Here is a 27,235-nt window from a genome sequence, read left to right as displayed (position 1 = left end):
GCGGAGACCACTTGCAAATGAGAAATTCGGAGGAATCTTCAAACCCCAACCCGTGCCGTCGTTCGTTTTCGCGCGTCGGCGCCGGTCCTGCCCGTGAGGGCCTGGTGTGATCCTAGATCACTTCTTACCCACACTTGCACTTGACATCAGAAACATCGGGCGGAGGGGCGGGGCTTGTGGCAACTTGTTGTCATGGGTCTTGCTCCAAAGCCCCTGGGAGAGTCGGTGCGGAGATTGTGTGTGATGACACTTTAGTGCAATACGCAGCATACCTTGCTCTGTCTTCTCTTCGGAGGGATGGATGGTATCATTCGATTCCGATCATTCTGGTGGGAATGGCGCTTCACTCTTTTTTTCACAGGTCAGTTCTTGTTTCCTCCCTTAGTTTTTTTGGGGGGTGTCTGGGAAGAGTTTATTTTTTTTGGCGACCTTGCTGATTAGTGGGGTTGTGGACCTTACGAGGGTCATTAGGGTCCTTTGCCTACGGGCGCGTTAGGTTTTCGGGGTTAGTGTTGGGGATTTGTCGGGGCTTTATTCAGAGTGGTGGACACAATGAAATACTTTCATCTCATAAATTATATCTTTTTGCTAGCTGAATGGCCGGTGAAATATCCTAAGAATCGTCTTACACGTAGTGATGTTGGTAATCTATGATTCTAGGTGAAGGATGCATGTTTGGAAAAATTTGCGAGGTCGAAACCTCGACCGCTGAATGTGTAAATTATCGTGAACATCTTGTTTAAAACCCCTGTCAGGGATGTAGTGAAAGAACGTTTCCTCCAAGTTCTCTCCATTATCATCGAGCTTCATTTTTAGCATTGCCCATATCCCCTCGAACCACTGAATAATTCGTTTACTCTTCGTCACCGATCTGTGTGAAACCAGTTAGCTGGGTTTCCAATGATGTCGACCTTGGAACGATCAAGAACTTACCTTAGGAGCGAGGTAGAATCGCAGGTGGCCACTTCCGAGACCGTACTCAACGAGTAGCGGCACTTCCTGGGAGAGGTGAAGCACAACAGATGAGGACAGGTTGGAGGCCTTGCAGAAGTTGACAAGGTACTTGAGGGAGAAGGTCAGGGCGACGGGTTCGGAGAGGTTGATGACGACGTTCTGATCGGGCTTGTCGACGTTGGTGTGTTGGCGGATGGTGACGGATCCGTTACCGATATCACCCTGGCAGGAGAACTTGACACCCTCCTTGCTGGCCTCAATCACGACTACGAAAGAAGTTAGCATGACTGGATTTGTGTCTGCCAGCCGGGCTTGGGTATCGCCGCGGGAGGAAAGTTACTTACCTGACTCGGACAGCGCGTTGAGATCTCTGCAGATGCGCTGGAACTCGGAAGAAGGCATCTCCACGGTGGCAGCGTACTCAGTCTCGGGGATAGCCAGGTGCTCCTGGTCAATATCCATGAGCTTGATGTCATACTCGCTCAGTCGGTCTGTCTCTGCACTCTCGAACATCAGGTTGACGGCATCGGGTGAGTCCTCGGCCTTGAGGGTCAGGATGTCTTCATTCTGGGCGGCGCGGAGCACCTTGGTCAAGGAGAGCAGGTTGATGCCGAGGGCGATGTTACGGTCGCAGCGGTAGGGAGAGAAACCCTCGGCGCGGAGCAGCATGGAAACTAGGGCAACGTGCGAGTTGTCCATAGCCTGGAGAGCGATTCCAGAGTCATTGCAATCGAAGTTGCAGTCCTGGACGAGATCCTTGATGGCGTCGACGACCTAAACACAGCAGTGTTAGTAATTTGTCAATTGCCGAATTGGTTGAGTGGTATAGATCACATACGCGCTTCAGAAGGCTGGCCTGTTCCAGTCGTGCTTCCAACACTAGAGAGTGGGTTAATTTGTCGATTCTTCGCACACAACGATCTTTTCGATTTGGGGGTTGACCGACTTACTCTTGATGTGTGTGTGTATTTAAAACTGAGTCGTAAGGAAAAAGGAGGCGAGAGTGTGTCTTTTTGAAGATAAGATGGTGGTAGGGAGACGGGGAGAGTGAATTGGGTATGTATTTGAGTGAAGATGAAAGAGGCAGCAAGTCTAATATAAGGATCGCGTTAAGAGGGTGGGGAAGACGCGGTCGCGTTTGGCGATATGTCCCTTTTGGGTTAAGTTTGACGCCTCAGGCGGTAAGGCAACAAGGCCTCGTGCTAAATACATCCCCAACTAAGGGTTTGCCGATATAATGATTTACGAGTGGCATGGATATTAGAAGGATGATTCATTTGCAGAAGAGCCTGCTGTAATGTACAAATTGGAAAAGAAATTGATATCAATCCCACACTCAACGGAGGTGAATGCCGAAATAATTCGCCAGAAGACCACCTAGAGACGGACAAATAATAATGGCACAAAAGAAATAAGTAATAAGCAAAGTAGCAGGGTAGCAAAATAACAAGAAGTAATAGTCCTCGAATAAACAATAAAACACCGCTGTCGCCGGGCTCCGTCTATACATGTTGTGGGTATCAATTTGTGACTCCCAGCTGCTAGCGCTGGTTGAAGTCAAAGTTGTGCCGGATGGCGCAGACGAAAATAGAGGGATTCTGTAAAACGCATAAAGCATGAGACAGAGATGCAAACCTTGTCTTAGATGCTGGTAACTCGTTTCGCAGAGTTGTTTCCTGGTCGCTGCTTGATGACCATTTCCAATTCCTTAAGCATGTTAGTGCTGGCATCTACCTTTTCTCTGGCAATCGCCTGTCTGGCACGGTCTTCTCGTACACGTGCGAGACGCTCGTCTCTTGTCAAAGACACTCTCTTGTTTCTCGATGCCGGGAGTACAACAGCTTCGAAAATTTCCTCATCATCATAGGTCTGGGTCAGATCCGGCCGGCCCTCGCCAGTTAAGGCTTTCAGTGCATCCGTCGGGCTGCCCTCGACTGCCGTAGATCCTCCCAGGCTAGGGGTGGGGGACATGGGTAACAAGAAAGTACTTGGCGGTCGCGAGCGATCCCCGACGCTAAGGCGATCGTGTTGGTTTACCAGTGCGGCTCTTCCAACTTCCCACTCTTGGAGAAGAGCCCTAAGATCACTCCCAACCGAGTCATATTGTGCCAGGAGGGTGGCTTCAAAATCAGGGTCTGTGCGTTCTAGATTGGCATGTGACTCCTCGCTGGCAATGTGCATTTTAGCATGTAAGGCACGGACCCCTTGTGATAAAGAGTTGAGCCGTCTAAATTGAGCACGCAGGTGATCCTTGCTTGGCGAGGCGGAAGGTAATGGGGACGGAGGAATATTATCACCTGCGAATATTAGTCAACGTCTTTGTTTTATAAAACAGTGATCAGCACTCACGGTCCTCTTCGTTTAAAATGGTTGTCATTTTCAGCATGCCGTTGCCGGTCACCGCAGCAAGCTCACGCATTTCCTCAACAGCAGAACTCCACCGAGCAATATCGGAGCCACCACCATCGGCGCTGAGGGCCAGTAAGCAACACAACACGCTTTTTCTCACGCTGTAAAGTTTTCCAAACAGATCCCTCAGGGAGCGCAACGAGTACTGGTCCTCGTTGGTTCGCTGCGAAAGGGACGTCTCAATTGCTTCGAGTTCTTCCAGTCCAATGTCATAAATGTCGTAATATTTCGCAAGATCACCTTCATCAGTGAGCGGGCGCAAAGTATTCTGGGATTTAATATAGCGCTCGAGCATGGAGTAGAAGCATTCGGAAACCGCTCGGCGCAATCTCAAGCACCGTCGCGTTTGTACTACATCCTCCAGTCGACTGATGGGTGGCAGAGGAGTACTTCTGTGATATTGCGTTAGTCCCGTTATCATCTCGAACAAAAATTTCGCGCTCTTACATCCGATAACCTCTTGACACAAGTTCAACCTCCTGAATAAAGACCACGGAAGCCGACGCAGCCGAATCAAACCCTTGAGCATTTCCAATGAAGGTCCCAGCTGCTTCAACAGCCTGGTGCCGGAGATATTTCAACCACTGTCGTTTTGCAAAAGCATAGAAAAATATACCGACAGCGGGCACAAATACCAGAAGCACTCCAACTTTCTTGAGACTGAGCCCTGACCCAGTTCTTGAGCGGGTCCAGTGTAATAACCAAGCAATAGAGAAGGATGTGAGGGCTGTGACAATGGCGCCTTGAATTCCAAAAGTTGTAGATAGGGACGGGAGAGTTGAGGGTTGTTTTGCAGATAGGACATCTGCAGCGGATGTGTAGGAAGGAGCGCTGTGTTCGTTTAACAGTTGCGACGCGACAATAACGTAGCCAAATTGTTCCAAAAATCGTTCGTTGTCACTTCGTGCTAATCGGACGTTCAGGGCGGACTAGACGAGAAGAAGTTTTAGTATGATCCCGAGCCATCGGAGATGAGGGGTCGTACCGAGCAAGCGTCATATAGTTTCTTGACTAGTTCCCCCTGCGGTGTGCCTCGTAGATTGAGAGGCTTCGGCAACTTGTTTCGAATGCGATCCTGGAATTTGGAGGACCCCTGAGGGGCAAAGTTGAAGGTACGGGTATGATCATCGTCGCTTTGATTCTCCTCCACGGGCCAGCTCTCTTCGTTTCCACCCTCCCCTGTCACGGATGTCAGCGGGTTTGAATTCTCTGGGTATCTTGGACATAGCAAACCTTCCAAATATTCAGCCAAAGGCGAGTTCTCATACACGACTGATTCCATGTTGTGGGATCATGCCTCGGCGACAGGAAAGCGGAGAAGGTGGGCGAGTGGTGACGCAAGCAGGTGATAAGAACAGGCGCTTACAGACCCATGTCGCAGAAGTATAGGCGCCAGAGAGAGAAAGTATCGTAAATGTTGGAGGTTGAAAGTGCCTGGGGCCACGTTGAGCCACGTCCGGGGAAAGGAGGTCTCTCGGTCACGAGCTAATTTAGGCTTGACCCACTTACCTGTTCCTGGCGATGATGATTTTAATGAAAGTAAGGAGTCTGTTTAATTTAAAAGAGATTAGATACATAGAACTACGATGCACACTAGTTTTTCAGCCAATCTGATCAATGGAGACAAGGTTTACCATGTACATCGTGTTGATCTGGCCGTAAGCTGCATACAAGCGAGGCCTCCGCCAGTTTTATGCACATAATGATGAGTCATCCAACCAGCATAGATCAATGGATGACATCCACATACATCCATTTGGAGGGTAGATCAGCATCCATGCTTCTATAATGACGATCATGATTTTCCTTTGTTTTGCTTTCTAAAATGAACGACCGTTCCCTTCGGAACAGCTATAATGACAAGTTCTGCACCATAGCAATATATGCAAAAAGAGAGCTATCTATAATTCATCCGAAAATACAAACGTCTGATATTATATGAACCAGATCATCACAATCCTCATTATGTATAGACGGCACCCAAAGGACTGTTTAGATAAGACCGTAAACAAGCTTCAAGAAGGGGTGATGATGGATTACAATGATTGGACGATATATACCGCGGTACTCCGTGCATGTTTTACATCTACATGTTATTACAGGTGCGTCATTACATAGTGTATTGTGGCTATCAAGGGATAGCTAGATCGTCGATCAAAATCTGCGACTCTTCCGATATGACCGAAATGATGTTTTGCAGGACATCAGCTACGTCGTTATCCAGTCATGCGGAATTGCCCAAAGGTTCAGATTTACGGCTCTTACTCGGGGGTTTTCGGATCTTCACCAAGTTCTACTACGTACAAATCAGAAATTGTCCCTGGGCCAAGATCACAATTCTTAAGAGCGGGATTTCTAGACGTCATTAACCTTTTGCTCTAGATGCGAATGTATGTCAATGCTAACGACCACGAAGGATGGACGCCACTCTACATTGCAGCATCATGGAGAATATGCGATCCCCAAAACCTTTTTAGCCATTCTGCCTTAGACTCATTCTTACTAGTTATAACATGTCGGTGGATGATTTATCTCCAATCGAACAATTTTCCAAAGTTATACTAGCTAGAATTTATTAGAGCTAGCAGACTGAAGCTTCCCTCGGGACAATTGTTCATATACATTTTGAGGATATTACAACCTTTTTCTGACAAAGCATCTTCATCATCTTCCAAATTGCATCGGTACATTGGCCCCGTTCTATCTCCATCTAACTCATAGAGATGACCCGAACGCCTAGCCAGGCATATATAGTGATGGTCAACTTCAGTCTCGGCATCAGGTGGCTCAGAAGAGCCACTCAACGCGGCTTTGCGATATAATGAATCTAGCTCTGGTGAATTGTGTAGGTATTGTGTGCGGTCGGCTGCCATCATAAAACCATCAATAAAGGAGCCCGAGTCTACTTATTTTAGTTAATATATACCACACGGGGTAAAGTATATTACCTACCAATTTTTTTGGTGTCCAAAGTGTTACAAACGCAATGTAATATTGCGTAAAGACCGCAAGCGTTGTTTATAGTCTGTTTGAACCAGAAAATGCCTCCATTAGAAACGACGTGTTCGATTCTCTGCTCGGCATATATAGGACAGTCAGGTAGAATAAGGATCAATGCTTCGATAGGACTCTGGATATCGAAACGAATGTTGTCCAATTGATCGGCTTCTAGGGACCAAATATCAATAAATTTGAAAGACTTAGGAACGCCCATATTATGCATCAGGCTTGTGAAGACCTGAGGATCGGATTCCAGAGGAATGAAATGTTTTTCATACTCCATTTTGAGCCTTCCCGTTGGAATGATCGTGTGGAAAATCAAGGGGTACATAGCACAAAGGAAACAGATGACTTGCATATCATCACGTGATGGTTTATTCGCTATTATAAGAGCATTTAACTGCTATCTAGTTAGTTACATGTAGATACCTAGTATGTAAGCCAAAGATCACACAAACGGAGCATCCGATCTTCGATGCAGCGGCATATATACTAGGTGGGAGGCATGGAAAACAAAGGCCATGGAGGGCTACTGTGATCGGCTAAAAAGTCTTGTCAGTTTATAAAAGTAGATGTTTGAAGTTATATCCGTGAAATAATAATACTGAGCGTACCGAGTAGCAGATACTTGTGCCTCCCCGCGATTTCATTTTGAGACTAGCTCAAGTCTCTATCACCCGAATGGCCCCCTAATTAATAATCCTGAGCTCAGCTCAAATATAGCGGGTTTCTAGTGTCAATAGCCCTCTTTCATCATTTCTTATTCCCATTTCTCTCCTAGACTAGCCCTCGCACGGCTAATCCAATAGGGACCACTGATGAATGGTATTTTCCCGCGATGGGGAGCAGACATGTGGCCTGCCTGGTTTGCCGGGAGCGCAAAATCCGATGTGATGGTGGCCTGCCCAGCTGCCAGAGATGTATACGAAAGGGTCAAACGTGTGTATATCAAACCGAAAGAGAACGTGTGAACCTTGCAGATGCTCTGAAACAAATGAATGGTAGACTTCGTAAGTGGGATAACATCAAACCCGCGAGGTATCGGAGCTAACTGATCCCCCCGATCAGTTCAAGCAGAGGTTGCTTTAACTGCCCAGTCCAACAAAGACACAAGAAACGAAGTGCCATTCCCTTCAAATCCGATGACTTCGCTGGTTGACGAACGACTACTACCCATATCACTCTCTCCGATTGCTCCTCCCCAAAGTCTCGATTCCCTCAACTCGCCCTCGTTGAGTAACAACTTTTGTGTTGACCAGTCTGAATCTGCCCGGTTGTTTGGATCACCGATACATCCTTCCTTCTCAACTATTACCGGCACGCTCCTCCCTTCTATGGGAGCGAAAGACTGGGAACATCTTTCGTCTAATAATCATTTTGAGAGCGCTATTTCCGTACACACCTTTAATGTACCTGATACTTTTGCGGGCTTTGGCCAGCCGGCAGCCACCTCTAGTGACCCACGAGCCGATCCCGATCAATTTACTATCGCTCGTGATTTGGGTCAAGGTAGTCCGAATAGCACCTCAGATATATCAGCAGAGGTCATCTCGAGTTTGTGAGTTGTCCAAACTCGGATTCTTCACTAACCCCCTTCAAAAAGCATTGTATGGTTGACCGTTGTAAACCAGACAATACCGCTACTTTGATACTGTGCATATCGCATACCCGATGATGGACAAGTGGCGCTTCTTAGAGAAAATCAGTATGAACCAAATTAGCCCCGAGCTGACCTTTCTACAATATGCTATGTGTGCCCATGCGGCAGACCTTACTCGAGATCACGGCCAGGTCGCAAATACATGCTACCAACACGCACGCAAGTGTTTGCACCAGATCCAAGAGGATGGGCTAAAAAGTACTTTGCACGGACTTCCCGTCTTGCAGGCCTGTATTCTTGTAGCTCTTTATGAGGTCAAGCAATTAAATTGCCACCGTGCAGTTTCCAGCATCGGACTCGTCACTTGGCTTGTGAGGCAGTTATGGCTGCATGTCATTGATCGTAACCCAAATAGCCGTCCGCCCTTGCGGTGTCGCAGTCGTCTCAGTCCCACTAGCGACAACGTTGAGCTGGAAGAGAGAAGGCGAACGTTCTGGGTCGCGTACAATGTCGAGGCTTTTGCAAGTGTAATATATACCTTGTGTGTCTCTTCAGACCATTCAGAGGTTAGTGAGCACAATCAATATGAGGGCCATCTTACGGGTTTGTGCTGATGATCAATTCACCTTCAGATCCAAACCCATCTACCGTACTTAAACCCCCTCAGCGATGCGACAATACTACTCTCTGGCCAGCCTTTGAGCCTAATGGATCCCCCCAAGCTTGTCGAGGATGTATCGACTTCTTCCTTCAATGCACTCATCCTTTCTACCACCCTCGCCGCACTTTGCCTGCGACATGATGGCAAATCACAGCGACAAGACTCTTCTGACGCCTCGTTCGGCTACACCTTCTGGTCTGAGCACTTCCGCATTGACGAGATAATCAGGAATATCTCAGATCATACACTCAGCCAGCTAAACGAGCCTCGATATGCAGTCGATGCCAATGCATTCTTTGCCCTTATCACCCTCAAAACAACCACCATTCTCCTGCACCAGAGTGCCCTACAATATTCCCAAAAGAGTAGACTCATGGAGAAGTGCGTATTGGAAAGTCCCAGAAAATGCTTGAAGGCCGCTTTCGAGATCGCCGATGCTGTACGACAAGCACACAACTTTAACCCAGCCAAGGTAAGACCTTCCCCTTACTCTTTCGAATAATTGTCATAAAATCTAACTCAAACGAAGATGAACCCATTCATCGCTTGGCCCATCTTCACTGCAGCCCAGATTTTTGTTCGCGCTCTTCAACCATCAAATCCACTCTCCAATGTAGGCAGCTTCGGACCGCAAGCTCCGTCCTCGGGAGGCTCTTCTACCCCTCCAGTAGCCGCCCCATCTTCTTCGTCTAGTGGGAATAACACTTCACCAAGAAACATTGGCGCCTTGATGGACTCGCTACAAGTCCTTATGGTTTCGCTTTCCAGTATGAAGCTCCACGGGGGCTTGGCAGCGACATGCCTGGCGCACCTCAATCATGAGATAAATGGTGGTGAAGATGTCACGAACGAGAGTCCTGTCGGGAATATAGATTTCGAGTCTGCACTTCCGGAAGTAATGAGGAGTCCACGGTCATGAAATCATAGTTAAGGGGACTTTAAAAGCAGGTTGCTGGAGCTCTAAACATCACCTAAGCTCCTGTATGAATCTATCCCCAGATGTTGATGCGAATTGGCTTCGGATTTACTCAAAATATATTCGGAAATACCGCTGTGGTCATTGTATTAGGGTCCTTATTGGGGGACCTCAAGAAACTTCATATTTTACTCCAATAATTTAGAGCCTCAATTACTCTATGTTCTTGATAGCATAATATATCCATCTTACATGTCTTTAGGGTGGAATGCCTTCTTTTCGTTGCTATATTTTAGATTAATCAGAAAGACGGCACAAAAGGCCTATGATTACAAATAGAGGAATTACTGTAATTCAGAAAATGAACTGTTCGCCGGATGCTCTCTCAGCTTCAGTAAAGGGGACCAGCCTCGCTCCGGGGACCTTAACCCTAAATAAGTTTAGACTCGGCGAGAGCGGCCCGAGCTTTGTTCGGGCCGGCCCCGCGAACAGACTAGTAAAGAGAAACTCATTAGGACGATCTCTCGTAAATGGAAACAAATATGTAGCTCACAGTGCCTGGATTATCAACTCCTACCCGGGCTGAATAATTTTACCAGGATATATGACTATGCTGAATAATTATCGCGTAGATTGTTGGAGATGGTGCTCGGCGTGGGCGGCGCGAGTTGCTTTATATTGAGCTGCATTGCTTTTTTTTTTTCCTGCTTTCCATTCTCCTTCTCATCATTTTCTTAACAGTATTTTTATATCTCTTTGGTTAGTGAAACAACCACAAGCTAACAATGGCGGATGTTGAAGCTTCAGTGGAGAAGGCTTCTGTCAATGACGTTGCAGCTCAAGACGTTGAGAATGGGTCTGGGGGCTCGGTGACTCCTAAGGAGGAGCCATCATCGCCTCGCGATATTCATGGTGTAAAGGTAGGTCATTATTCTACTGATAGATGACAAAGGTAGGTCTGGCTGACCTGTTATCATAGTGGTTTATTGCAGTTTGTGCTATTTTGTCATCGACCTTTTTGTTCAGTTTGGATAACACTGTGGTATGTATTGTCCTAAAGCATAAGACCCAAATCTTGTACTAAGATCATCTACTAGGTCGCCGACGTTCAACCCAATATTGTCAATGACTTTGGCAGTGCCGAAAAATTGCCCTGGGTCGGCGCCGCGTTTGGGCTCGGCGCCACATCTATTCTTCCTTGGTGATTATTCCGTACTGTTTGTCAAGAACACGAGAGCTGAACATTGTGTGTAGGGGGAAGGCATATGGTGTCTTCAACATCAAATGGCTCTATTTGGGAACCGTCATCATCTTCGAGATTGGTAGTGCCATCTGCGGTGCTGCGAATAATATGACTGCATTGATCTTGGGTCGTGTCATTGCGTATGGTCTCAGCTTGTCTTCTTTTACCTTTAATGCTTGGCTAATAAGTTACAGTGGTGTCGGTGGGTCGGGCATGTATAGTGGCTGTCTCACATATCTCGCCATCACAACCACCCCAAATGAGCAGCCAATGCTCATGAGTCTGGTTGGGATGGTTTGGTATGTGCACCATTCTTCTCTCTCATATCATTTCAACTCACTAACCTCTCTCCAGGGCAGTGGGAACCGTCCTTGGTCCCGTAGTGGGAGGTGCCTTTGCTGATAGCTCTGCCACCTGGCGATGGGTGAGTACTATTCAACCCCCCGATAATGAAGACCACCGTCTAACAGAATAACAAGGCATTCTACATCAACCTGGTTATTGGCGCCATATTTGCCCCAGCCTACCTATTCTTCCTCCCTAACATCGACATGCAACGCAATACTCTGCTCGCGCAGAAGCTCAAACAAATAGATTGGCTTGGCCTCTTCTTCTTCTACGCAGGAATGGTCTGCTTGATTGTTGCAATCAACTTCGGTGGCAGCGTCTACTCCTGGAGCTCGGGCGCAGAGGTTGCCTTTTGGGTCGTCGGAGGTGTCTCCTGGATCATCTTCGGTCTAACCCAGCACTTCACTCCCTTCGTTCAGACGGCCCATCGACTATATCCCACGCAATTGATGCGTCGACCGCTCCTCCTCAACTTACAATTTCAGCTCTCCCTTTCTTCTGGTGTACTGCTGGTAATGACCCCTACCCTACTTGACCCATTCTCCTCCTTCCCTCGCCTTATCTTGCAATTCTCCAAACTAACAAAGAGATCTAGGGAGCCGCCTACTACATCCCCCTCTATTTCCAATTTGCCCAAGGTGACAGTGCTCTCCAAGCCGCCGTCCGTCTCCTCCCCTACATCATGATGGTCGCTGTTTTCGCCCTCATCAACGGCGCCCTAATGACAAAACTCGGTTACTACATGCCCTGGTACACATTTGGTGCAGCTTTGATACCCATCGGTTCTGCACTCATGTACACTGTTGATCTATCGACTAAGATTGGGAATGTTTACGGCTATACCGTCCTCATGGGTATTGGTGTTGGATCCTACGTCCACGCCACTTATCCTGTTGCCCAGAACCTCGTCAGTCCCGCGGAAATCCCCGACGTGATTTCGTTTATGAGCGTAGCTCAGTCGACGGGTATTACTGTTTTCTTGGCTATGATGGGGACGGTGTATAACAATATGGCGATTTTGAAGGTGCAGGCTGTCTTGCCCGATGCGACCAAAGCGGATGTTTTGGAGACTTTGACGGGGACGACTAGTGCTATTTTTGATAGCTTGGATGAGGCTGTTAGGAGTGATGTTATTGGGGCCATTATTCAGGCCATGAAGCAGGTTTGGTTGATTTTGACGGTGGCTGGTGCGTTGAGTTTTGTGCTGAGTTTCTTTTTGAGTAGAGATAGACTGTTTGGTAAGAGATAGATTGTGAGACGCTCAAAAGATGGAGTGAGTCTTTAGGGTATTCTATAGTCTTAATCAATGTGGCTTGGACTTCTAGCATCGTTGCTCGTCCAGCCTAGGTGTGTGTAACCTGTTAGTACGCTTTTCTGAATGCCTTATTCCCTTAAAGTTGATACCAAGTCTCTATCTTGCATGCCCTTCGGCGTTAGCTACCTGGAATTAGCTAACGCCCGAGGGCATTCTCTCGTTTTTGCTCTGACGTATGCGTGGTCTGTCGGTCGTTCTCAGTCGCGGTATTATTTTTTCTACATGTTTTTTCCCGCTACCTCTATCTCCTCTCTACATTCTATTATCTGGGAATATTGAATATTTATATTTTCTAAGTCACAGGGACAAACAAAATAAGCGCCGATAAAAGCCAAAAATAGGACTCGGGGATTTTCCCCTGTAGCTAGTTATTGTCCCTGAAGATAAACACCTGGTATATCAGGCAGCAATGCATGCCCTATCTGCCTGCATATGCTCGACAAAATGCAGCAGCCCCCACCTTCAATTGCAACTCTGCTTACTCCCGTCGCAAAGTCTCCCTAGGCATCCAGTGTTGACTAGCAAGAAACATGTCCCCTGCTAAAGTGTGGGAGCAGTCAGGATGGCAGGAATATCTGTCGGCTCGAAACTCTGGACTGCCATATCTCCCAGCTATCACGGAAGTCAGCAGCGAGGTGGTGCGAATACTTGGCGGAAATCCAGGTGATATGCAACTACAAGGAACCAATACGTATCTAGTCGGAAGCGGTCAGACACGGATTTTGATAGACACAGGACAGGTGAGTGACATTGACCATCCCAGTTCAACATTTGGAGACTAAACAAGGGAATCATATCGACAGGGGTGTTCAATCTGGCTCACAACTCTGGTCAAATATCTTGACCAACACCAATTGAGCATCTCCCAGGTACTGCTGACCCACTGGCATCCCGATCATACCGGTGGTCTCCCGGCGCTATTGGCTCAGTATCCACATCTGGCCGCGGCGGTCCACAAGGCTGACCCGGACCGGGGCCAACATTCAATTCGCGATGGACAGACTTTCACTGCTCAAGGAACCACGCTGCGAGCCTTGTTCACGCCCGGACATAGTCAAGATCACATGTGCTTTGTCTTGGAGGAAAGTGGCGCGATGTTCACAGGTGATAATGTGCTTGGACATGGAAGCAGCGTTGTTGTGGAAGAACTTGGCCGATACATGGAGAGCTTGCAAGCTATGACCCGAAGTGTGCGCAATGAAGATATAACAGTTGGATACCCCGGACACGGTGCCGTGATTGAAGACTTGCCAGCCAAACTCAGAGTCTGGAGCAGACACTGGGAATTGCGAGAAAAGAAAGTTTTGTCGGCGTTTATGAAGGGCAACGCAAAGACAAAGGCATCCTTGGCGACACGGGAGATCATTGCATGTATCTACGGGCCCGAGATGGAGACAATGGCAGGACCATTCATAGCTCAGGTTCTATCGAAACTAAACGACGAGGGGAAGGTTGGACTTGCTATCGCAGGGCAAGAGCAGAAGTGGTTTATGTTGTAAAATAACTTTGTTCATCGCCTAGTTAGAGTAGACGAGACCAATACATACCAGGATCACAAACATGTTCAACTCTTCAATGGCTGTGCTGAGCCGTAGGCTCTGATTTTATCCAAAATATCGATGGGGCTAAGGCCTAAAGTTCTCGAGTCAACCCGCATCCAACCAGTGCCGAGCTGGGTGGCGACTCTGTAATATCACCTTGGATCAACTGGATGTTCAAATTATTCAAGTCTTACATCGTCAAGTATAGAGGTCGGATAAGCGGCCGACTGTTCTTGTAACCCATTATTCTTAGTCGCAATGCTCCAAAGTGAGTGCAAAAGACCCCACATTGAAGAACGACATCTAGATCTATCCAAGCCAATGAGTAGCATCACTTGTAATTTGCTGCAATCTCTCCCGCAAGAAAGTAGCCATTCCTGGGAGAAGGCTCGCTGGCAGCTGGGATCCGTTTCCTAGAGTCTCCCTATTTAGGCCCCCACTCCCCATCATCATCCCCCGAAACGATTAATGAAGTCCATATATTGAACTATAGTCATATCCGACTTGAAGGATCTGCATTCGTAACAATGTACAGAAGAAGACTTGAGAGTGTACTCTCGCACGAAGGAGATAGGCATTTTGTAAAGCCTAGAGGGACTTGGTGAGATTACTGGCTTGCACTGGAGAGAGCATTCTATCTAGATCCGATCTCTTCCCTCTCCCTATTTCATCGGATACTTTGATACTGTCACGTGTTTACCCCCACGTGTTGCCCTGGACAACGGGTCCACAGGTCAACCCGTCCACAGGTCAACACGGGTCTTGTAGCAATCGACTGTTCCAGACACGCGATCCTCGATCTCTATTGATCTGATGCGCCACTATACAGTTGCCCAGGTGTCCGGGTTGTTGATAGCATCAATTCTCACCCCGCGTCTTCCCCGCGTTTGAGTCCATCCCTTGATTGACTTCACCGCTTCTCTGCACAACACCCTGGACAATCCCTCACTTTCAAAATAGTTGACCAAACTCTCGTTTCAATATGAAACCGCACTTTTTGTTAGGAAGCCTCGACATCAAAACGGATCTTCTCGACGAAGGTCCAACTCCATGCTCGCCGAGGCGCGAGTCTTCAAGACGATGCAATACAATATACATTCCATCCGATGACTCTCTCACTCCCACCATCTTCATGGGACTTTACGATTCACCTAGGCGGCAGACCAAAGACGTCATCCCACGTACCTCAGGCAATACTGAGATCAACGACTTCAAGTCACAGCTTGCTAGACCCCAGCCACAAAAGCCGTTGGCAAGATCTACATGGAGAGCTCCGCTCCAACAAAGCTTGAAAGTTCTCCAGGCAGGGGCAACAACAGTTGATGTCCCTGGAGCAGGTGGCGGCAAAGAAAACATCCCACCTGGGATTTCCATCAATGCCAACAACAAAAGCAAATTGGAAAGACATGCGCCGATATCCAAAATAGCCCGTCCAGCCGTGCAAAACACTGCCCCCAGAGCACGCATAACAACCAAGCCCAAAGAAGTGCGAAAATGGCCACTGACACGAGCGGCTCTCGGTGAAACTCAAGCGAATGCCGCCAAAGTCCCCCAAAAGATAGAACATTCACCACCGGCCGATAATGCTTGGGCCTCTGCCTTGAAACGTGCCTTCTCCGCCATCGTTATTCAACGGGCATGGCGTTCATTTAAAGAAAGACGAAATAAGCACGTGTATGATATCGCCACGATCAGGGTGGAGTTGGCATACGAGGTGATTACTCGATGGTGGCGTGGTGTCAAAGCCTGCAAGCTGCGAGAGCAGACAGAGCAGGTGAAGCTAAAGGAGCGCACTGAACAAACTCCGCGACGCAAATCTGCCGGTCAGAGATCGTCTGTTCGCCAGAGCCACCAAAATTCTGGCCGGCGGGGCATTCGGCGCCTCTAAGTGGCTTTTCTTTTCTTTCTCACTTTTCTGTTTTTGTTTTCTTATTTTCTTTGAATGATACCCCTACCGCGTTATGACAGGCAGGGAGTTCCTCCCCAAAGTGTTTCCTTTTTGGTCAGCGAATTACTTTAACACTTGAGCTGCCTAGTATGATGAAATGAACATATGCGAGCTTTGATATAAGTTGTTCTATGTTAATATAGCGAGTAACCGAGTAACTTGTAGGGATTAAAGTTATAACTAAGCAAACTATGTTTTCGATGACATAACATCCATAGATAGCATTTGTGTAAATTTAATGCATATATCGGTGTAAAGATATCCAGATCTATATCGTTGAATTCTGGGTAGCGAGAGCAGGCATACGATGTCATACCAGAACATAGAAAGTGTGCATACGCTCACGAAAACCCAGAAAACGAGATAGTTGAACTAAGCAGAAAGATAGCCTCATCCTTAACGTGTTCCTTGACCAATTCCTTTCTTAGCTCGAGGGCCTCCCCTATATCCATTTGCGTCGCAGACTCAGCACCAGCGCCATTGCCTTTGATCCAATCAGTTTGCTGGGGTGGAACGTTCCGCGTAGAGCAAAACCGGTAGGTCGGATCGACGAGAGACAAAGTGAGGAAGCGACAGTGGCCGGGCTTGGTCTTGTCCCGAAGCTGTAATGGGCCCATTTGGGGCTGGAAGGCGTTCGGGAAGGAGATCAGGCGGCCCGGAGGCATCTTCACCTCCCCGAGCTGTTGCCAGGCTGGAGCATAGTGAAAGGAGTCCTCGAATCCGAAAAGCCTTCCTATATACTTGACGTCCCATAAGGCATTCTTCAGGATTAGATCTTGATATCCCCCATCTGAAGACCCATCACTATGATCGGGGGCGACATCACTTTCGTCGTCGTCTGAATCCCCGGCGCCGATTCGGTCGTAGACTCGTAGACAAGCGCGTAGATGGCGTTAGCGACTATACGTTCGTTTGCATTTCCTTCGGTGTGCCAGTCCTCGCCGGGGAAGGATGGCGTCTCAGGGTCTAGCTCGATGCTGTGGATCCGGACGATAACCTGGAGGATTTTTTAGTCCTTGCTATCTGGAGTCGACAAAAAACACGAATATTTTCAGCATAGGCTCCATATACTTACTATACAATAATTACCGGCTAATGGCCCTATAGATCTCTAGGTCCATTCGAGTCTCCAGAGGAGACGAAGAAATACTAAGAAGTTGACGGATTATTTCACCCTATAGCTGGACAAACCCCATAACTAGACACCCTAAAACACCATAGTAAATGCAATATATTCCACATTTATAGCTCAACAACCATATGTTTATTCGATCTCCCCGTTTGTCGATAGTTATTGATAAGACTTATTAGCACTATATATCAATTTCATATATCAATTTCAAAGAGAGTAGAATACTATCTTACAGTTATTTCAAAAATTACCTAGAAATTATGTTCCTAAATCTAGAAATATATATATCGCAGTCTTAAAGATATGAACTTCCCCCAAACTCCCTAGGTATACTAGATATCACCCACAAAGCACTATGCTATAAGGAGAAGTCCCTATAGACCAGGGTTGTTGAGATATCATATTATAATATATCGTATTTACTATGGTGTTTTGCGTGTCTACCTAGTTATAGGGTTTATCCAGCTAGTTAACTATCATCTAACTACCTATTAAGTACAATCAAGTGATCACTAGGTAATGTAATCACCCTATACTGTGAGATACACAGTGAGTAGGACCCTGAGCGCCCTCATAAAGCGGCGGCACCCCGATCGGGAAATTCTCATCCGCGGCCTAAAATCTAGTACATACAGGTACATATGTACACAGTAAATAGGAACCAATTTGTTTTAGTCTCTTACTCTTCCAATGTTGTATTCGATGGCTATCGATTCTAGGCTGTAGAATTATCCAGCTGCACCTTGCCCAATGTTAGAGCTGCTTACCATACTTGACATCATGTTCCCAATGGCAACATCCCCGCCCCTTATGTATACATACTTCTTATTCGGACTATCGCAATCTCTTCCACTGTTTACAAAGCCTTGTTCTACCACTATAGTGTATGACACTATCTCGGTTATCCATAGTCAGGCTCAATTGAGCAGTGTTCTCCACAATTTCATGTCGAATAGTCTGTTGAGCAAGTTCACATGGTTCTAAACCACCCAAGTCGAAAATGGTTCGTCATTTGCCTTAACTCTAGATTTAACCTATTTGCCTCCGTCATTGGATAATTATATTTTAGAATATATTAGAATCCAATATATATTGCCCAGGTGTAGGTATACAGCCACCCGAGCCACCCATGATGTCATAGGGCGGACGCCTAAATATAACAATGCCCTTCTGCCACCTGTTACTTTTTGAATATTTACCACAATCTATACTCCTCTATATCGCATCCTTTTACGTTCAATTCGAACCTCGAGAAAAAAAAATCTCTTCAAAACCACTCAAACCTACCACAAAACTCAATCAAACCATCATGCCGTTCGAAAGCAATCAAGACAAAGGCGTCACCGGGGCTGCCAAATTCGTCACATCCACACTTGGAAACACAGTCGGCGGTGTCACCCGCACAGTGGGTGGAGTGGCAGGAACTGCCGGGCGAGGCATTGGCGATACCATCACAAGCGTGACAGGGAGTGCTGGCGAGCCAGTTGGAAATGCGCTCGGTAGTGCAAGCTCAGGTCTTGAGAACGGGGCGAAACGGGTGGCCGAGGGAACGGAAGATGCTGGGAAATGGAAATGAGGTGTTGGCTATGATTTTCTGAGTTTTATTTGGTGTATATGTATCTAGTTCGCTTCTGAGCACCGTCATCAATAGCCCAATATACCATGGCTTTGCACCTCGTCTTCACCCCGAATTCTGACCGTAGACTAATATACAATGTACATATACATGCTTGAACATGTGGAAGCTCTTGGGTAAAGCTAAGCTACGCTATTTCAAGAACTATATTAAGCTACCATTTTCTTGAAAATGCTCTCCCACACTTCCGCGGACGGTACCAAGCTATCATGGTCAGTGCCAGACACTACCTTCGAATCAAATTCAACTGCGCCCCTCGAGTCCTCAGCGCCCATCTGCCAGCACCTCTCAACATAAGCCTGGCCCTTCTTGCCGATCATGCTATCAGTCTCACCAAAGAATGCGTGAACTTTCAACGGCGCTCCATCTCGTCCTCTTTCGCGCTCTACCAACTCACGCACAAAGACCTCGTAGTCTTCACATTTGCCCCACGTGTTAGGCTCCTTTCGTAGACACTGCAGTGCCTCGCTATTAGAGCCAACCGTGTTCTCGGCGAACATACACTGCATCATCGAAGAGTCTATCTCCTTCTGCTGGTCTATGTCTACCCCGTAGTTCTTCGATATATAGAGACGATTCTTTGCCTGTTCATAGTCGCTGCTCGAGGGGAAAGAGGCAGTCAGATTGGCAATAATAGTTCCACTCGTCGCTGTTGCAGATCCATCCTTGACGAGAAAGAGGCGTGGGATATGATGCCAGAGCTTGAAGGCTGGGGTAGGGATGTATTGAGCCATTTTCATGGATGTACTGCCTGATTTGGCGGGGTCAACCCATGGCGCTGTTTATTGGTTAGATCACACACTTTCATGTTGGAAAGAACCCATCCAGCATAAAAAAAATGCGTATAAGGACTGCAACATACCTAGAAAGGAGATTGCTGGTTTCTCGGGATACAGAATATCCCGACAATAATACAGGGTATTAAGCAGATAGATGGTACCAGCACTATGCGACGCCAACGAAACATGCTGGATGCCTAGATGGGCCAAAAGCCGTGGGACGGTCTCAATCCAGGCAGACACTCGCTGCACCAGTGGCACTTCGGTGAAATTCCCCATTCCGGAACTACAGGCAATATAACATTAGTTCATATATATAAGAGGGCTGGGGAGCACCTACCGATCAACAACCAAAACGCGTACGCCGCATTTCTCGGCAATCGCGTGTAGACAGATTCCGATGTACCGGGATGAAAACATGCCCGGCATAAACAGAAGTGTTGGGGTAGTTCCACTCTCATTAGGCTCGCGGCCGTACTCGCCGTAAGTCACATTGAGGGGGCCATAGGTAGTTGACTCGATGGTCAAAGAGCGGTGGAAGCGGGAGTTAGAGACGAAAGAAGCGGCGAACGAGCGGGGGGAATTTGGGTCATATTCCATCGCTTAGACTGCCGAAATGGAAAGGCGATTAGAGGTAGAAAAAGTGAAGACTTTTCAGCTCGTATCGAGGGAGAGAATAAGCATCTCTCAAAGCGTAGATGTGGATGTGGCGGCCTAAGGCTGATAATTGTGTTTCAACCATTTTCTCTGTTTAATTTGTCCAAATTACCCGATGGATATCTACTGGCCCTTCATGTTAGTATAAACTTAGTTTGAATATATTTACATCTTGCGATAGAATATCTAAAGAGGACTGGCCGGCAATGACGGAAGTGGAAGTTTCCCCCTCAGCCTCATGGAATCCACGTGCACGAAGCATCAAAAACCTTCTAGGCTTCCAAGGTTCGCTTCATTCTATCTGACTCATCTCTTTTGACTCTGCCCTAAATGCCTTGAGAGTGTGCTAATATGAGCACTGTTGTATACTGGTAGACGAAAGGCGAGGCGTACTACTGACCGGGATGCACATATAGTCGTCCCTAGGGACAATATGGGGGTAATAATGAATAGTACTACCCAGAAATAGTGCTGCTAGATAAATAGGTTGTCTACTTAGTGCAATTTGTGAGTCAGATCAATGCGGTCCTCTAATTGTGGAGAGAATTCGTTAGTGAGTTCGGTAGGGTAAAGTATTGAATATTGCTGATACTATGATGCAAAATGATATTTCAAACAGTCATTCCACTCAAACACGGAATCTAATTATCCCGATGTCGAGAGAGAGGTGCATGACTCACGTTCTACAGTATCAAATCCAGGCACAGGGCAGGTTGGTGACTCATGAATAGCCATCAGAATGGCGCTAAAGGAATTTGTTCTATGGCATAAAGTCATTTTACGTGCAATCACATGAAATAGAAATACATGGAACGGTTTAATAATTCATACCAACGCGAATACATTGTATTTCGACCGTAATTCTGATTGCCAGTTTAGGAAGTGAGATATCACTATAGATGTGTTTTCCTACATTGTGAAATATCGAATCAGAAGACAACAGTCTGAATATCTTAATCCAATATTAGAGACCACAAGCGTCACCATTATGCCCTATGACTCCATTAACGAGATATCTGATATAAATCCCTGCTAACGCATATATTGCATCGTACGGCTGCAGCCCCAGCATAGATCTCCCACAGATCTACAAGAACAAATAAGACCCGATATTATCTTACCAATAAACATATGCAGTCTTCATCGCACGGCCATCTATTAATACGTTATATACCAAAGCTCTACGTGGTGCATCGTATGGGGCAATCACTGACGTATAGTATAGATCAACGTAGAATATCTCGGACGCAACCGCACCGGGAGTGCAGGGTCATGATCCAAGCACAACTTACCATAGCAACCAGTCATGCGTTTGATCACCGTGCGATGCCTATCTCCGTGATGTCACCAGTGCGGAGTGTCAAATGAGCATCTGAAACGTTTGTACGTTGGAAGTAAGTTAGAAGCTCAAGCCCCATTTCTGGAACCCATAGAGCGCATCGCTGATATGACATTAACTTCAGACAGACCTATTGTTGCAACCGCTGGAATCGCCTTCAAAGGGCCCCAGCTTAACACGGGCGTCATGTTGTACATGGATTGGCTGGCGACCGAGCGAATGACCGGGCGGAATATTGTAGGTTCTTGCGCGATTACGTCGGTCGGGTTTTGTCGCTCGAGAGCCCGCTGATAACCCCCACACTCTGCCGTTTTCGGTGATGGATATCTCCGTGGTTGGATGATTTGTGGTCGGAGTTATTGCGATAGACACGGTTGGAACTGCTGAAACTGGCGTTTCGTTTGCCCCTTTATACGATACTGTGTAAGCCGAATACAATATGGATATTGTAGATTTTCTGAATTCAACCCTATTTCGGACCCGAAACGTGTTTCAGCCCGTGTCATCTCGATGAACTCCTATTGAAATGATATCATCCCGCCTATATATAGAGATATATAGAGATATATAAAATTTCAATAATCGCCGTGTCATGCGCGAAGTGCGTCAAATTGTATCCTGGTCATTTGGACCGTATATGCGACCGTCATGATACCTGTAATGTGTGCGAGAGACTATCAGATGGTCATACTAGTTCTCCCGGGCTGCTGACGCCCAGGTGCGACCGTTTCCAGATTCCCCTATCCGTTCTGTGGTCTGCGGATTCAAGGGTTAATTATCCGACGGCATCCGACGCCGTGCTTTGAAGCGCACACGGGATTCCCACGCTGAACTGAATGGTGATTGGCATGTCGATTTACAGACACCCGATGATCAAACGCGAGCACCAACCATATTTTGCGGAGAGGTCCATGGGTGGCGGGTCCATGGCGCCGGGGGTGTGATGTTGGATTAGCAAACGCTTCCAGAAGATTTGTAAACTTCTGCTATGTTAGGGGGTGGCGATACATTGTACGCCGAAACTAAAATCTCAGAAATGTCGGGGCACATAGTTCGGTGTGCCTCGGACTTTGGTTGAAGAGCCCGGGCGCATCTGACGTGGATTCGCAGGGATGAACGCTTGTAGCGATGCAAGAGCCGCGCTATTCATAAACTGGCGAGTGCTGAGGCGTAATTCGGTGCTCTATGAGAGGTTGCTATATTTGTTCACGCAGGTCTCTGTATAGATACTTCGTACACCTGCAATAGAAGAAATGAAGGAACGCTGCAGTGTCGATCGTATCGTATTCCTAACGGTGAATTGTACATGTACATTGTACCTGAAGGCAAAATTCGTGTCAACCCAACATGCTCTGTACCAGGCACCCGAGTATCCAGGTAGTGCATAAACAGGCTTTCAACAGAGCTCAACATCGGACCGAGTCAAAATGCTAAGCCCTGTCGCCCGTCGATCCCGAGCCAGAATAACAGAGCACTGCCACTGTAACCCCTAACTCAACGCAGTCACTTGGTGCAACCGCTTGGCACAAACAATAGCACGTAAATAGGAGCGGTGCCAAGACTGTATTCCTGCACGCTCTTGGTGCCACCATGATCGCCATGATCGTCCTTGGCGAGCCCATTCCCCCATATTCCGTACATTGTACTCGATAACCGCAGTGCCGAGACCAGGATGAGCTCGTTTTTGAGACTTCACTATACGTAGCACGGTGCTTGGCATCGAGAGGGAATCCTATCATCGAGTGTATGGTTATCGAAGGGGTTTAGTGCCAAGATCTCTGCAAGAAAGGGGGTGTTCGTAAATAGAATCATTGAACCCGAAGCTCCTTTGTGGAGAACTAAGTCCCATTCTTTTCCTTCTCCCTTGCTCTTGCTACCCCGTATTGTCACCCCAGAAACTCTCATTGTTCTCCAGAACGGTTCCATACGACACCTCGAGTCGTACCGGGCGCATTCTGAAGATCCAATGCCCAGATCTTGGCAGTTCACTTCACCACGCGCTGCCGCCAAGCATTCCTCCGGCGAGGCCTAGAGTGACTGGCCAGCTCCTTGCACCCTGCACTGCCGGGTAGATCATTGATCTGTCCGTTCTACTTGTGTTGTCGAACAGGATTTTGTGACCCCCCAGGTTTATCTTGGCCGGGAGGTCATGAGGCTGATGTTTAGGCTGTCACGTTCCTTGGAGATGTGCTCAATGGAATTGGTATTCCCAGTGTGAGGCACGGTGTGGACTTGGCATTGGCATCCGAGTTTGATTCGGCAGTCGATTTCAAATGTTTGATATGGTGAAGACCTTGGGTATTGAGGGTATCGGAGGTATCCGGAGCCCAGGTAACGGTCCACACTGGAGATCCTGCACAGACCAACAATTGGTATCTGATCTATTAGTTCTTGTGCATTGTCTTTGTTGCGTGACACTTGTAGGGGTATCTTTTTGTCGGGGGAAAGATCCTTTGCCAAGATCACCGTCACATTCCCGTATAGAACAAAGAGAGAGCCTCTTTCCAAATTGGGATAGAGATTATTGGAATCAGGGTCAATTGCAGTCAATATATTGACAAGAATATCCAAAGTCAATTCGCAACTAGAAACATAAAACGCCTTAGCTTAGTAGCTGCATCTGGCACAGTGCAGCAAAAAGTGGAGAAAGATGAAAATGCCTCATACATAGTATATCCTGTACGGACAAATCCTCGGGATATTTCAACTATTTACCCGTCCCGCCTATCGCGCATACTGCATTGCAGCTTGCATCTGTCCAATCCCATTCATTGCTTTTCGACTCCACTTCCCCCGGTTGTGTTCCCGGTCAGTGGTATAATACACTTGCGCTTTAATTTGGGGTGAAGGGTAAAATCGCGAAACGAAGATCCCGCTCGTGTCATCCTCCGGAGTCCGTGTCCCCATGCACAGTTCACACCTTATTGCGCTAGACACACATACTTAGTTCGTTTATTTACACTTGGTTGGGGTAAGTGTTATAGAGCGGGTCAGATCGGTTGCTAATCGTCAATTGAGTGCCACGATGGTTGAGCGGAGAATGTCCATCCCATGCCACGAACACAACGCTACTACCAATGCAGTAGGTTATAGCCCTTTACATCAAACCATGCTCCCGAGGTCGTCCTCCCACACAAACTTCTTCGACTCCACCGGGATAACTTCTCCGTCGGAGGGATCGGGAGGGGTCTTCTTGGCCCATTCCTCAATCCCAACCATCTAGCGAGCATTGCCGCCCAGGGTTGGATCCCATAATTTCCCTTTCCCGTCGCGTGCGGAGAGAGAGCCCAATCCCAAGTCCTAAGGAGGGGTGGCCAAGGAAAAGGTTCTATTTTAACCTGCGATATCGTTGTCAGCGCGGGAACTTTTGTCCTACATGTACTCTGTACGGCGGACTTTGTAAAGACACTGGGTATGTTCGTATCCTTGTACAATTCTGGATACGATGTATAGTTTCAACCCCGTTTTTTGCGCCCCGGCTGCCTTCTCCTTATTTGGAAACTGAAGAGGTAACAGAAAAAAAATACACAGCGGATCGCTTTGTATGCAAAATCGCCGCTCGTCCGTAAACCATTATCCTTATCCTATGTACCTAAAACATAAACTAAACAAAGGAAGAAAGACTAAAAAAATGAAATGGAACCAAAAAAAAAGCAAACCGCGACAGAGGACAAATTATAAGCTGAACTCAATGGCTTCGATCTTTCCAGGGTAATGCCCGTTGCAAAACCGTTGCGTTGCTAACAAGCTTCTTCCACAATTCAATTTTAAACTGAGCCGATTGTCGCAGGTTCGAGGGCATGCAAATCTAGTGAGCTTGGATTGTGTTTACAGGGGTTATGCCTGCTTACACAGATAGACTGTGGGGGGGGATCGCCTCGGATTCTCGAAGCTTGTTGCGATCTAAACTGGGGGTTTATGACCCTACATGTTTGAGGGGTTGTGGCTGCAGTCTGCATATCTCCCACCAGAATGTCAGCCTCGGGCTTTTTAGTCACTAGTGGAGTTTTCAGGTTGGGAGTTTTTTATTGTCCGGGTTATGCGATATACTTTGGAGTCCGGTTTACGCAGCCGGTCAGCCGATCTAGGGCTGATGAGGGCTGACCGCTTTTCTTTGTCAACGTGGGAGTCGTAAGCTCGATGCAGGATTCGTGCTTGTCTATCTGTCATGGGGTAGAGAGTTTTTGCCTTTTGCTTTTTCTGGGTTTGATGACTAGTGTGGAGATGGAGGGAAACAAAGCCTGTTGAAACAACTCATTGTACTCTATGAGCTGTAGTGTAGATCGATTGTATGCCCAACTTGACGATCATGAACGCTTCGCCTCTGAATGACGAAGTAGTTGATGTCTAAATTTGGAGAGGAAGGCCATGCTGGCGAAGGAGCTTGGCATCCCTACAACATAGAGAATATGACTGCCTTTTTTGGCTTGGCACTGCAAGAACCAATAGAGATAATCAGTTCTATCTACAAATAATTGGAATGTACAGCCTGTTCGATGCGCTACGTTTATGTATACCAAGACTGATCTACCGGGAAGGAGCAGAGCCAAGAGTCTGTTTTGGGGTGCAGTTCGGAGGCCAGTGGATACAACTGTGTACTTGTGTACAAAACCTGTACGGCGTATAATCTAGACAATATGCAACGATCTAATTTACCTTAGACTCCTCTATCCGAGAAGATCCGACAGACTTGAGTCATGGAAGTAAGGCCAAGATGGAAGAGCGAGTAAATGACTAATATACATGTTACTCTACGTCAGAGAAAGTCTTCCGCATTAGGAGCAAGGGAAGAGAAATCAAATACCAAGCATTCAGGTATGACTGTAGGGCTCGGCGAAAACCGCCAAGGGCCCTGTTGTAGACAATAAAAAGCAGAAACCACGAAGCGCGTACGGCGTGTTTATAATTTCAGCTATCATTGTCATTACGAGTTTCGGTCGAGTAAGAGAATTGAAGGTGTTTTAACCCTGTTAGCTCTAGGGCAAGTTCGGCCAAGGCTGACGGGCTCGGCAGTGTTCAGGTACCCCAATCGAGGACTGGTAATTTCTTTTTCATACCATTTGCACTATGGGAATGGCCTCTGTAACTTGGATATTACCATACCAATACATCTTCAATCGAAAAAAATTACCTCCATTACCTCCAATGGTCTCCAATGGAGGTCTACAATGTACATGGATGGAACTGCAATATACAACATACGGTGAGGATATTATGGTCCATGGCAGGTTTTTACCATTTCATTGCGTTGGCAAGTGGATTCGCACAATCACGGAAAGTATTAAGAGAGGTTAGGTTTAACGGGGGGTTTTCAACAGAGAAAAAGAACCCTGAAACGGGTTTAGTCCCAGCACAAAATCCCTCATAGCAAGTCCGCGGCCAACTCCCAACAGACAATGGTCATCAAGGTCCACTTGAAATTGACCTCGATACTGTTCTTTATGCTACATTTAGTTTCTTTTTTTCTGAAACGAAGCATCAAATATAAATGTCGATCATGAATATAGAACAGCAATTTATAGTAATAAAGATTTACAATATAAAGAGACGAAACATCTATAGAAATGTAACCCATATACTTTGTATGGTACAATGTACAGTTTAATGCAAAAGTGGCAAGACACTCCGTCAAATATGTTACAGTCGGGTCTCCAGGGCTCAGGGCTGTTCAGCACGGCCCTAGTAATAAAAACGGATATTGTAAGGCAAAATTGAGAAAATGGGGGTGATGGGGGTGATGGGGGTGATTGGGGGTTG

The 27,235-nt window shown here is 47.0% G+C and overlaps 9 protein-coding genes across 9 annotated transcripts; 4 read left to right on the top strand and 5 right to left on the bottom strand.

Annotated features, from left to right (window-relative positions):
* Window positions 1-853: 853 nt before the first annotated feature.
* Window positions 854-2,231, bottom strand: N7447_006310 (proliferating cell nuclear antigen; the record flags this gene model as incomplete). The annotated part of the gene is made up of 5 exons (XM_057230572.1): window positions 854-871; window positions 934-1,220; window positions 1,299-1,728; window positions 1,793-1,833; window positions 2,201-2,231. 5 exons carry the CDS (start codon window positions 2,229-2,231, stop codon window positions 854-856), a joined length of 807 nt encoding a protein of 268 aa, XP_057085662.1.
* Window positions 2,232-2,595: 364 nt separating this feature from the next.
* On the bottom strand, window positions 2,596-4,645 carry N7447_006309 (vezatin family protein; the record flags this gene model as incomplete). The annotated part of the gene is made up of 5 exons (XM_057230571.1): window positions 2,596-3,251; window positions 3,304-3,755; window positions 3,811-4,292; window positions 4,349-4,542; window positions 4,597-4,645. 5 exons carry the CDS (start codon window positions 4,643-4,645, stop codon window positions 2,596-2,598), a joined length of 1,833 nt encoding a protein of 610 aa, XP_057085661.1.
* A 2,712-nt stretch (window positions 4,646-7,357) lies between these two features.
* On the top strand, window positions 7,358-9,543 carry N7447_006308 (fungal specific transcription factor domain-containing protein; the record flags this gene model as incomplete). Its single annotated transcript, XM_057230570.1, has 5 exons — window positions 7,358-7,373; window positions 7,432-7,921; window positions 7,995-8,529; window positions 8,596-9,096; window positions 9,154-9,543. The coding sequence occupies 5 exons, from the start codon at window positions 7,358-7,360 to the stop codon at window positions 9,541-9,543; spliced, it is 1,932 nt and encodes a 643-aa protein (XP_057085660.1).
* Window positions 9,544-10,325: 782 nt separating this feature from the next.
* Window positions 10,326-13,945, top strand: N7447_006307 (efflux pump antibiotic resistance protein; the record flags this gene model as incomplete). Its single annotated transcript, XM_057230569.1, has 10 exons — window positions 10,326-10,460; window positions 10,520-10,582; window positions 10,638-10,741; window positions 10,795-10,923; window positions 10,978-11,082; window positions 11,138-11,207; window positions 11,254-11,643; window positions 11,727-12,318; window positions 13,059-13,186; window positions 13,250-13,945. 10 exons carry the CDS (start codon window positions 10,326-10,328, stop codon window positions 13,943-13,945), a joined length of 2,412 nt encoding a protein of 803 aa, XP_057085659.1.
* Window positions 13,946-14,969: 1,024 nt separating this feature from the next.
* On the top strand, window positions 14,970-15,875 carry sha1 (putative calmodulin-binding protein Sha1; the record flags this gene model as incomplete). Its single annotated transcript, XM_057230568.1, has 1 exon — window positions 14,970-15,875. The coding sequence occupies one exon, from the start codon at window positions 14,970-14,972 to the stop codon at window positions 15,873-15,875; it is 906 nt and encodes a 301-aa protein (XP_057085658.1).
* Window positions 15,876-16,276: 401 nt separating this feature from the next.
* N7447_006305 (uncharacterized protein) lies at window positions 16,277-16,600 on the bottom strand (the record flags this gene model as incomplete). Its single annotated transcript, XM_057230567.1, has 1 exon — window positions 16,277-16,600. The coding sequence occupies one exon, from the start codon at window positions 16,598-16,600 to the stop codon at window positions 16,277-16,279; it is 324 nt and encodes a 107-aa protein (XP_057085657.1).
* A 104-nt stretch (window positions 16,601-16,704) lies between these two features.
* On the bottom strand, window positions 16,705-17,846 carry N7447_006304 (uncharacterized protein; the record flags this gene model as incomplete). The annotated part of the gene is made up of 2 exons (XM_057230566.1): window positions 16,705-16,932; window positions 17,835-17,846. The coding sequence occupies 2 exons, from the start codon at window positions 17,844-17,846 to the stop codon at window positions 16,705-16,707; spliced, it is 240 nt and encodes a 79-aa protein (XP_057085656.1).
* A 530-nt stretch (window positions 17,847-18,376) lies between these two features.
* Window positions 18,377-18,643, top strand: N7447_006303 (uncharacterized protein; the record flags this gene model as incomplete). The annotated part of the gene is made up of 1 exon (XM_057230565.1): window positions 18,377-18,643. The coding sequence occupies one exon, from the start codon at window positions 18,377-18,379 to the stop codon at window positions 18,641-18,643; it is 267 nt and encodes an 88-aa protein (XP_057085655.1).
* A 209-nt stretch (window positions 18,644-18,852) lies between these two features.
* Window positions 18,853-20,082, bottom strand: N7447_006302 (alpha/beta fold hydrolase; the record flags this gene model as incomplete). The annotated part of the gene is made up of 3 exons (XM_057230564.1): window positions 18,853-19,481; window positions 19,566-19,768; window positions 19,823-20,082. The coding sequence occupies 3 exons, from the start codon at window positions 20,080-20,082 to the stop codon at window positions 18,853-18,855; spliced, it is 1,092 nt and encodes a 363-aa protein (XP_057085654.1).
* Between the last annotated feature and the right edge of the window lie 7,153 nt (window positions 20,083-27,235).

Source organism: Penicillium robsamsonii (assembly GCF_028829455.1).
Source record: "Penicillium robsamsonii strain IBT 29466 chromosome Unknown utg000003l_segment0_segment0, whole genome shotgun sequence".
Taxonomy (NCBI): domain Eukaryota; kingdom Fungi; phylum Ascomycota; class Eurotiomycetes; order Eurotiales; family Aspergillaceae; genus Penicillium; species Penicillium robsamsonii.
Note: the sequence above shows the minus strand (reverse complement) of the source record. Positions and strands in the feature narration are given on the sequence as shown.